The sequence below is a fragment of the Galeopterus variegatus genome, unplaced genomic scaffold (genome assembly GCF_000696425.1).
Source record: "Galeopterus variegatus unplaced genomic scaffold, G_variegatus-3.0.2 Scaffold2574, whole genome shotgun sequence".
Classification (NCBI taxonomy): Eukaryota; Metazoa; Chordata; class Mammalia; order Dermoptera; family Cynocephalidae; genus Galeopterus; species Galeopterus variegatus.
This window is the reverse complement of record NW_007728685.1, coordinates 246,423-257,600: the sequence shown is the minus strand read 5'-3', so window position 1 is coordinate 257,600 and position 11,178 is coordinate 246,423. Positions and strand designations below refer to the sequence as shown.

Below are 11,178 nucleotides of genomic sequence, written 5' to 3'. Positions count from 1 at the left end.
CAAGCCTCACTCCCATTGGTGATGGGACAGGGGCTAGACAGCTGTGGCTGGGGAAGAGGTTGTCAAGGTGTAGAGAGGTGACTGTTGAGGGAATGTGGAGGAGGGAGGAAGGGACACTGTGGCCTTCCCAAGACCCTGAGATCCCTTCCCCATATTCTCATCCTAGGCTCAGTCCATAGAAAGCCTGCACAAGGCTGGGATGCTTGTGAACTGACAGCCTGAACCTGTTATGTCATTCATTCATTCATTCGAGAGCTACTTATTGAGCACCTGCTAAGTGCCAGGCCCTATGCAGAGAGCTGGGATACAGTAGGGCTTACATCCTGGTGGGGGACCCAGTAATGAACAAGTGATTACAAACACATTCATTACAGCTGGGGGCCTTGTTATGAAAAGGGCAGAGTTTATAAGAAGCCGCTGCGGGGGCATCTGATCTAATCTTTGGGATAGAGGAGTCAGGCTGTTGAACTGGGGCCTTGAAGGTTAGATGAGAGTTAGATGATGAGAAGGAGGGAGAAGGGAGAGTCAGAGTGTTCCTGGCAGAGGGGACAGTGAATGCAAAGGCCCTTTGAGGCCAGATAGAACTTAGCACATCCAGGAACTTGATACAAGTTCTTTTGGGGGAAGGGAGCATAGAGGGCAGCAGGGGAGCAGAGAGAGAAGACACTGGCCCATCCTCAGGCCTTGCAGGGCATGTGAAAGTATGACATTGTCTAGTCCTCAGTCTGTGATTTTAAAAAGTCATACTGGTATGTTTGTGGCATGGACCGGGGTGGACCATCATAGTCAGGGCGCCAGGGATAGGTGACTGCACATGTGCAGGTGAGACCTGGCGGCATCTGGGACTGGCAAGGTGAAGGTGGGAATGGAGGGAGGTGGTCTGCTCTGAGAGAGGCTGAATCACCAGGGCCCGGTGGTCAGGGGTGGGGCTGGGGAAGAGGCAGACGGAGGGGTCTAGGCAGCTCCTGTTCCTGACTGGAGCAGCTGAGCCCCAGGTGGTGCCCTCATGGAGTTCTGCAGACAGTCAGTCAGGGGTGGTGTGGGGCATCCAGGCAGGGCCCCAGGTGCGCAGTGAGCAGACAGTGTCAAGGCAGGCCCTGGCCACACTCCAGGCAACATCAGAGGCCAGTGCCAGGGATGGTGGTAGTGGCCCCCAGCTGGACAGCCAAGGGCCTGGGGCTACCACCCCCTAGCAAGCCCTCCTTTTACTCCAGTGCCCACAGAGCCGCATCCTAGGAAGGAGCTGGGCCTGGCGCCCTGGGTTCCTGAGGAACACTAGGGGTGGGTATGTCTTCCTTCGCACAAAGGAGGGAGGCTGCAGGCCTGGCTCTGGCCCTTCTCTGGGTTACTTTCTCCCACGACACTCACCATCTGACTACATCCTGGGCCCCCGTGTGCCAAAGGCTCCTGCCTTATAGTGTTAGCAACTTATCCCCTGTGTACCATTGAGGTATTGCATGTAGCTGCTAGCAACGGATACTGGAAATAAAAAGGGCTTAAACAAGACAGTTAAAGAAATACCAGAGGCAGGTCTGCAAGGCTGGTGTGATGATTCAGTGGTTGTCAGGGGTCCACTTCTTTTTGTCTTTCTACTTCTCCATCTATACATAGCTTCTGCCACAGGTTTGCTTCATGATGCAATGTGGCTGCCACAGCTCCAACCATCACTTCCGTGTTCCAGAGGGGAAGCAGGAGGACAGGGAGTGGGAGCAGAAAGGTCACAGGCAAGCAGTCTGATCCCACTTAAGAAGTTCTCCCAGCAGTCACACACAACATCTTCTGTTTGTACCTCACTGGCTAACCCCTGGCTGCAAAGGAGCCTGGGAAGTGCAGTCTTTTAGCTGGGTATCTTGCATCCCCGAATAAAATGAGCATTCTTTAATAAGGAAGAATGGGAGAACGGTGGGCAGCTGGTGGTCTCCGCCACACCCTCCCACTCTGCCAGGTTGTTGTAGTCCTGGTTTCCCTCCTTCGGGTGTGTGTGCACACTGTCATGATGGTTACACTGCCTGCCTCTCCAAGCCCCTGCACCCAGCACTGCACCTGGCAAAGGAGACATGTGGGTATCCCACTCTGCCAGGTTGTTGTAGTCCTGGTTTCCCTCCTTCGGGTGTGTGTGCACACTGTCGTGATGGTTACACTGCCTGCCTCTCCAAGCCCCTGCACCCAGCACTGCACCTGGCAAAGGAGACATGTGGGTAGAGCAGTGAGACCCAGTCGAGGCCCTGCGCATTCAGTGCGGGCTGCCTCCCAGGCAGAGCCCAGGACATGACCTTCTCCTCTCTAGCACTTTCTATGCCCCAAAGCTCAGCTCCCATTTAGTGAGAATTGATTTGGGGGCAGGAGGCCGCCAGGACCTGCCACGTGCTCTCTAGATCAATGGGCAGGCAGGCATTTGGCCGATTGCCCTGGCCAGTGAGGGACTGCCCTGCCCTGAGAGGGTGTAGGGATTTCAGCCCCATGGAAGGAGCGGAGTGGGGGTCAGCAAGACTCTCTTGGAGAGGCGTGACCTTGGGCTGACTAAGTAGGATGCTCTCAGGGGCTGGGTCCCAGGCACAGGGCCCTGATCCCGCCAGCCCCAGGCAGGACGGCCACGGCTCCCTCATGGAGACCAGGTTGGAGGCCCCCATCAGGGAAGCACACAGAGAGGACCTCCGAAGCCGCAAGCTGAGCCCCAGCCCAGGTCAGAACTCCGAGGGCAAGGCGTCTTACCGCAGCTGGGCAGCGCAACCCGGCCAGGAGAAGGCACGGGGGTCGCCTAACCTGCCGTCCACCCTGGAGCCCCTGAACACAGGTGGCAGGGCTGCCACGGGCTCCCTCGCACGCCTGGGCTACCGGCGGGAGGCCAGACTGCCCTTCTCCAGGTTCCTAGATGAGGTCACTGTGCGGGTGCTGGACCCCGGGACCCTGGAGGCCTTCAGGGTGCCCAGAAGCCGCAGCTTGGAGCCCTCCCCAGATGAGCAAGGCTCAGGCCTGGCCCTGGAGCCCCTGGCAGGGGCTGCAGCCCCAGAGGAGGACCCGGCCCTGAGCCCCCAGCTTTGCTCGAAGGCAGCAGCTGAAGCTGCAAGTGGAGCGGTGCCAGGCGGCGCAGTGGAGGCCGGTGGGACCGTCACGCGCAGCGGCGAGCGTGGAGGCCGAGCTGCCTCGCCCTGGAGGCCCCCAGGCCGGGTGAGTCCCCAGCAGGCAGCCAGGCAGAGGCCCGCTGAGGTCACTTCCCTCCCGCGTGTGCCCTTTCCCCACAAGTCCTGACTGACCCCCTCCCAGGTCCCTCATCACACCCTTTTATAATACCTGTAGCTGGAAAGAACTTCAGCGCCAAGAGAGGGAAGCTCTAAAGTGAAATTTCTGGCTTTGGAGCAGGCAAACTATTGCTGGACCAAGTTACACAAGTAAACAGTACTGATAACAGTAATAATATCCCCTCCCCACTAGTGGAGCCCTTGGCACTTTACCACGGGCTTTCCTGTGACTGTTCTTTTAAGTTGTTGAGCTTCAGACAACTCCACGTGAGGCGGACGTCACAGTCTTGTCAGGCAGCTAGGTGCCCAATGTCCTTCATAGCTGTCCCCATTTTATGGAGTTGGAAACTGAGACTCTCAGGCTGCCGCTTGCCCCAGGTGACATGGGGAGTCTGGGGTTGGACTGCAAGTCTCTTTGTCAGCATCCCATCCCCCCCACACACACGCGCACGCATGCACACGCACACTGTGGCCTCAGACAGATGGACGGACAAGCAGATGGGCAGATCTGGTGTGACCTGCTAGGCTGTCTGGGAATGGAGCTGTGCAGAGTCAGGAGGGCGAGACCTCACCCAGATGTGATGGCACCCCCACCTTGGCACTGACCTTCCATGCCCCAAACCATCTCTGATCCCTGGGGCTGGGGAGGGTCCTTGGGCTGCCTGTCGAGCATGTTGCCCTACCCCCATGTCCTGATCCTGGATCCCAGCTTCATCCAGCACAGGACTGCGGTGGAGGCTGCAGGGCTGGGCTGCTGGGATACTGACCAGGCACCTCCCAGAATGGCTTTCCTTCAGGGAGAGGTTCTGTTCTAAAAACAGATTCTGGGTGGTGGCAGCCGCCGATGCTCGCTGAATATTTACTAGTGTTGTTATAAGCTCCTGATCCCAGGCCTTGGTGCAACTCCAGGAGGTCAGTGCCATTACTATGCTCCCAATATACAAAGGAGGAAACTGAGGCACAGAGAGATCATGCAGAGGACCAGGGCTGGACCCAGGCATCTTCACCTCTGCCCTGCACCTCGGCCACTCTGGTGTCACTTGCCCTCCAGAGACCTGCTCGCTCCCCAGGAATAGTGGAGCAGGCCACTGGAGGAGAGTCCAGTTATTTGAAACCCTCCAGCCCTTTCCCTGTGGGTCTGCTGTGGCCAACCGGGCCTGAGAGCGCTGGGTGGAATCTTAGCTTGAGGGTTGGCTGCCTGCTGTATAGTCAGCCCGGCCTCACTGGGCCTCAGTTTCCCTAGTGGTACAAAAGTAGTAATTATGCAAGGACCTAATAAGCATCATATTGCCAGCCTCCTCCACAAGGGTCTGGCAATCTGGGACCCCCACCTCTTGGCTGCTCTGGGCTCTGCATACCCTGCAGACCTCACTCTAGAGACCACCAGGCCCCAAAGGAGTCTCTGTGATTCCCAGGCTTCTGGAGGATTCTGTCCCAAGGCTCCTCACATGTGGCTTGTGGGGCTGCCAAGCAGCACAGGGCCACAAGAACCTGTTTGGGGCTCAGCAGTGGGTGCTGGAGAGTGGGGCTGTGTCCTGGGGCCTGGGTGGGGGAGTCCCTCCTGAGGAGCTGGGGTTGGTACCTTGAAGTGAGAGGTAGGCCTTACCTGGCCTTGGAGGCTCCCGCTTCCAGGCCTAACTCCCTCTGCATGCCGCCCCTACCCCTGCCCCACGCCCCAGGACATATCACCTGGGGAGCGCCAATTCTGAGCCCCCTCAGTGCCAGCCTACTATACTATCAAATACAGCAAGCCTGTGATAGCGATGCTAGGATCAGGCCCATTTTACAGACCAGGAACTGAGGCTCAGAAAGCTGAGCCCACAGGTTCCTTGCTGGGCTGTGCGCTGGCTGGGTGAAGCCCTCAGTGCCTTCATTGGGGAGGGGTCTAGTGATAACTGATGAAGGGGCCTGGCACGAAGTAGGAATTCAGCCTCTGGGATAATGACGGTGGTAAAGATGATGACAACCCCTCTCGGGGACTTGTCTGTTGATTTGAGTGCCTCCTGCTTTCCTAGCCTGGACAAGCCTGTGTCCCCAGAACACTTCCCAGGATGGAGGGCAGGGGGGTTGGGGAAGCTGGTCAGACCTCTGGCTTCCAGTCACCAACTTGAAAGCGCCATCTTAGACGCAGTGCCTGGGGTTCCACCATTAACTACGTCTGGGACGAAGCCACTGACCGGTGGAGCCCTGGTTTCAGTCCTGTCTCTGTCCTGTCTGGCTGAGTGTCCATGGGTGAATCCCTGGTCTTCCCCTTCATTGTCCAGCAAACAAGAGGCTACTGTAGAAAGTGTCTAGGACCTCCAGCTGTCGCAGACTCATAACTGAGGCTCACTCGTACTATAGTGTGAATGACTTAAGCCAGCCTTTTCCTGAGAACAAAAGGGTCAAGAAGAGAGCAGGAGGTACAGAGCCAGGGTCATGGCCTGGGTGGGGCTGTGACAATACTCTCGATGCCAGTTTCCGGTGCTGCAGTTGGATTCTGTCCAAGAAGCCTTCCCCCTGAGTGACCTTGAACAAGTCCCTCTACCATCCTGGCCTCAGTCTCCCGATTGGTAAAGTAAGCTTAGGTGTGGACAGTGCCACTTCTGAGTGGGGGACCCCCAAAGTGCCTCTGGAGGGGGCAGCTGTTTCCCAGCTCCCCTGACTGTTGCCACGTGGGAATGTGGGACAGAATTGCCAGATCTTCCAAAATTTTCAGTAGAAGCCAAAAATATGGATTTGAAAATGTAAACTCCCAATTTTTAAATGTTGGCTCAAATGTTTAAAAAAAAAAAAAGAAAGAAAGAAAGAAATAAAAATCTTGTGCAGGCCAAATACAACATGCTGGCGGGCCAGATTTAGCTCAGGCAGGCCAGTTGGCAGTTGCCAGCCATGCCCGTCTATACCAATGCACAGCGGGCAAAGGGAGGCCCTGTCTGAAGTCAGACAGAGCCCAGACGACACAGGCTCGGGCAGCTCAGGCTGGAGACAACCCCAAGACAGGGTCTGGGTTCAGGTCCCCACCTTGCTGGTTGACCTTGGGCAGTTGCCATCCTCTCTCCCATCGATCAAGTCAGGCCGGGAAAGCACCGCTGACCTTGGTATTCCAGCTCAGGTACCAGTGGAGGACCCACTGTGTGCCTGGCACAGGCTAGGCCCTGTGGGGTCGCCTGAGGAGCATGAGACCCAGCCAATTCTCGGTCCTGGTCTCACCCGTGACACAGCCTGTGACACTGATGATCTCACTCTCCTTCGTAAAGAACTCCCAGGACCCGCCCTCCCCATGCCCGGCTCTCCCCCTACCTCCCCTCCTGCTCCATCTTCATCTCCCCGGCTGGCTCTGTCCCCTCTCCCTGAAACATAACTGTGGCAGAGCCTCGGCTCTGTCCTGGTCCCTCCTCTTGCCCATCAACCTTTACTCCCTTGGGATCCCATCCAGTGTTTTGGCTCTAAGTGTTATCTCTGATCTGACCACTCCCAGATTCACATCTCCCCGACCCTCTGCTGACCTCCAAACCCATATACCCACCCCGCCAATGTCTCCACTGCAATGTCTAAGGGACACCTCCACACCTGAATTCCCCATCTTGTCCTGCCCTCCTTCAAGCTGCTCAGGCTGGAAAGCTCGGTATCGTCTTGGCAATTTTTCTTCCACAGCCACCTCTGGTCTGTTAGGGAATCCAAGCACCTGTCCCACCACCTCCCTTGTCCCCACTGGTGGGCTTTGTGCAGGAGCCTCTGACTTGACTCCCTGGGGTCCTGCACGTGTCCAGACAGCAATGTGCAGAATTCTCTGTTCAGCCCTCCAGGGGCTCCCGTCCAGCTCAGGGTAGAAGCCAAAGTCCTGGTCATGGCCCACCAGGCCCCCAAACCAGGCTTCTTTTCCCCACCTGTGACTGAGATGCACCCCAATCTTACCTGGCACTTCACCCCCAGGGCCTGCTCCTTCCACCAGCAGCTCCCCAGGACTGCCCTCAGCCCAGGGTCTGCTTACATCTCATCCTGACCTCCTGTTTGTGACTGCGGTCCCAGCCCCGCCCCCGCTTCCTTTCTTCTCAGTAGTCAGGTCTCTGCAGGGCGCACCGGGGAGGCAGCTTACCGATTCCCATGCGTGGTCTGTCTCCCTGCAGTTGAGTATCAGCGGGGTGAGGGCAGAGAGTTCCCTCTACTTTGTTCATTGCTCAGTCCCCCAGAATGGGGCTCAGCACACAGTATTTGTCGAATGAATGCAAGAAGGCAGGGAGCAATGTAAAATATCTTAGAAAGGTGCGATCAATTAAAAGGCTGGCTCTCCGGAGCAGCCACAGCCCTTTACCAGCTCTGTCCCCAGGACAGTCCCTTACATGGGGCCATGTTGTCGCTCACAACATCCTTTGAGGATTTTCCATCCTTCCTTCCTAGATGAGGGATTGAGGCTCAGAAAGGTTGAGAGCCTTGCCCAAGGCCACACAGCTGCGTAGGGGGCCCAAGTCGCTGTGAGCGAGAGACTTGTCCTACCTCCACCCCCCACCCCTTAGGCCTCCTCTCTGCCCTCCATGTGCTCAGGCTTGTTTTCTCCCCTCAGGTGGAATAGGGAAAGCAGGATGAGGGGGAAACTGAGGAAGCCGGAGCCCAGAGTGGGTATAAGGAGGCCCTAGAGGGCTGAGCACGGGGGTTGGGGTCTGGGAGGCCAGCCCCAGGCCCCAAGGGAGGGTGGGAACTGGCCTGAGTCAGAGGCAGAGCTGGAACCAGAACTCAGCCCTCCCCAGACGTGGGCTCTTTCCTGTTCTCGACAGTTCAGGACTCTATAGGACTTAAGGGGGAACGGGCAGCAGCGTCGCGGGGCCAGATGGTCCAGCGGAGGATTTACACACACACGTGTGGGGGCGGAGCGGGGCTGGCCCACCTCCACAGGGGGCCTCTCCCTGGGCAGAGCTCTATGCAGATGCCGCGCTGGGTGCCGAGGGGGCACAGGGGCCCCCGGGGCTGAGGCAGCCTTGAGGAAGGGACCGAGGATGGTGTGGGGATGATGAGCACGTGAGAGCGGGAAAGATGCGCTCGGGCTGGGGATTAAGAGCAGCCGCGCCATTCAGGCCTCCACCAGCTGCCCCCCTCAGGCCCTCCGTGCCAGCCCCGCACGTGTGGAGATGCAGTGGCCGAAAGAGGGGGTCCCTGCTGTCGGGGTCATTTATACTTTAGACGGGTGGTCAGAGAAGAAGGGCACAGGCCACACAAGGATCTGGGTGGAGCATTCCAGGCAGAAGGCAGAAGTGGTTGGGTGAGCTCGGGACCAGCAAGGTAGCCAGTGTGGCTGGCATGTGCCGAGTGAGGGGTGGGTGGTGGGATTTGGGGTCAGAGAGCCAGGCAGGGCCAAGTCAGTATTTATCAACTCCTCATTGAAGCCTGACTGGTGGCACAGCCACCTTCTCCATCACCTGTTGGGAGCACCTACTATGTGCCACTCACCATGCCCAGGTGCCGCAGGGAGGGTGGCAGCTGTGGGAAGCTGACAAGAGCCCTGGCCCCAAATCTCCATGATCCTGCACGTAAACTATTGGGTGTGCCTCTTGGAGCCTCTGTCTTCGCGTCTGTAAAATGGGGGCTATAAGACCCACCTGCTCCATCTTCAAAGAGACTGTGAGGATTAAATGGAGTTGATTTCCATGTCTGCACTGGGAACATCGCAGGGGCCCTGGGCCTGCTTCTGCCCCAGGTGGCCCTGCTGAAGCTCAGAATTGTCCAGAGAATAAGGAAAGGGAGCAGGTGGCAGGAGGAAGGCGGTGGGGTCACAGTGGTCGGCAGGGAGCTCAGAGTGGGGCTCAGGGTCTGTGAAGGGGGTCGTCCCGGGGACCAGCGTGGGCAAAGACGCTGAGCAAGGAGCTGGCAGGGGGCCTGAGGGAGGTGCAGGCAGCACAGTCCCATTTGGCCAACATGTAGGCTCCTGTGAGAGTGTTGGGAAATAAAGGTGGCCTCTGAGCCGGACACCCCAGAGGGGATGAGGAGGGAGTTAAGAGCAGACAGTGACAAGACCAGGGTGTGTAGCAGGAAGAGGCAGTGGGCTAGAGGCATGGTTGCTTCGAGTTAGGGAAGGACCGTCCCTCTGAGAGCAGCCAGAGTACCCATCTGTGGAGACCTGCCCCATCATTTCATGGTGGGAGCCCTGACATCCCACAGACCCTGCCCTCTAGCCCGCCAGGCGGGCCACAGCTAACCTCGGGGGACTCTGAGCCAGCCGTTTCATGCCCTGGCCGCAGTTTCCTCATCCATAAAAAGGGCATCGCGGGAACATCTGCAAGTCCTGTGGTGAGTGAGTGGCTTGAACCTGGGGCTCTGGCTCCAACACCAAGACCATTGCCGAGGGCGCAGCAGTTCCCCACAGGGCCAGCCTCACGGCTTTCCTGCTCATCACGCATGCCTGGAGTGCTTTATTCACGGTCCCCCATCTCCCTCCCAGGTGCTGGGCTGGTCCCAGGACACAGATCTGGGAAAGACACAGGCCCTGTCCCATCTGGTTTGGAGGTTTAACCCAATGACTTCATTGAGTCTCCACGGAGGGCCGCGTGGAGGGGGCAGCTTTAGGGGTGGGCAGTGGTTACCTGCAGGCACGGGGATCAAAGCCAGGATCCAGGGTCTGGAATAGTGGGGTGAAGGGCAGGGGCTGCCAGTTCCCTGTCTGTCTCCTGCCCTGCCCAGCCCCCAGTCCCTGCCTCGGGGCAGCACCTCCTACCTCTCCTGGAGTCCCTTCTTTGCTGGGTGGGAGGGAATTCCCAGGCAGGCCATTTAGAAGAGCTGAAACATTCAATGTAAATAATTAATGCTGGATTTTTTAAATTAAATTTTAATACAGCCTTATTAATTTTAGACAAACTCCCTGGCAGGTCATTCACTGTGAGTGATTGAGGCAACCAGAGACATATGAGGAGTGTCCCAGACTTTGGGTGGGAGAGGCCTCTGAGGAATGGTGTGCCAGCCCAGCTAGGCCCCTTCAGCTGTGGGGCCTCCAGCAAGTCCCTTACCCCTGAGCTTTGCTCCCCTCTGTCAAATGGGGCCTAACGCTTGCATGGTGGGGCTGCGCCGAGGAGCAAACAAGTGCTATGACAGTGTAGGATGTTGTCTTGTCTCTTATTATGACTGCCCTTCTGCCCAGGGTGGCTCCCAGGACTGAGGGCGGGGCTTCCTCCACCATTAGCCCCTGGAGAGCAGGGCTCACCTCACTGCTGTCCCCTCCCTGCCAGAAAACTTAGCCCAGAGCTAATGAATGAGTGGGGAATCATCGGTGGATGAATGAACACTTGGATTCTTGGGTTTGGTTTGATCCTGGTTCAGGTCTGACCCTCCGGAATGGACGGCTCCTCCCACCCGCGCTGGCTCAGTGGAGGCCAAGCCTGCTGGGTGCTGGGGGTGTCCTGGTGAAAACGCAGGGCTCCTGCCGAGGAGCTCACAGCCGGGAGGGGGAAAGACCGCGAACACCGCTCCAGTGCTGTAGGATCCAGGCATGCATTGTCCGTGTTTATTGAGCGCCTGCTGTATGCTGGGACCTAGTGTGATGAGCGCTGTGATGGGGACCCTGAAAGGTGGGCCTGGGGAAGGAGAGGGGTATGGGGGACGTATTGGCCGGTGGCAAACACTTCCTGGCAAACTCTTTATCTTGGACAAGGAGGGTTTATAGAAGGGGTCCAGGATCGTGTCCTTGGACAACTTTTAGAGTGTCGTGGAGGGATCCGGTCGCCCTGAGAATCCTTTCCCCTGAAATTCCTTCCCCAACCTCAGCCCCTCCGCAGCTCGCCGGTGCTGAAGGGCAGCAGAGCGCCTCGTCCGGCTTCCTCCGCCCTCCCCCTCAGCTTCCAGGTGAGGAAACTGAGGCCCGGAGAGGCTTGCCCTAGCGCCCGGGAAGTTGGTGGCTGAGCCTGGCCGAGGCCCCGGGGCCGGGGCTCCTAGCTCCGCGCTGGCGGCCGGGCTGCGCCCTCGCCCGGCGGGGCGG

The 11,178-nt window shown here is 58.0% G+C and overlaps 1 protein-coding gene across 1 annotated transcript in view; it reads left to right on the top strand.

Annotated features, from left to right (window-relative positions):
- Positions 1–2,529: 2,529 nt before the first annotated feature.
- The window catches only part of LOC103598341 (brain-enriched guanylate kinase-associated protein-like), a 37,824-nt gene continuing 29,175 nt past the window's right edge, over positions 2,530–11,178 (top strand). The window contains 1 exon segment of the mRNA XM_008582338.1: positions 2,530–3,168. Within this exon segment, the coding sequence (XP_008580560.1) occupies positions 2,530–3,168 (639 nt within the window).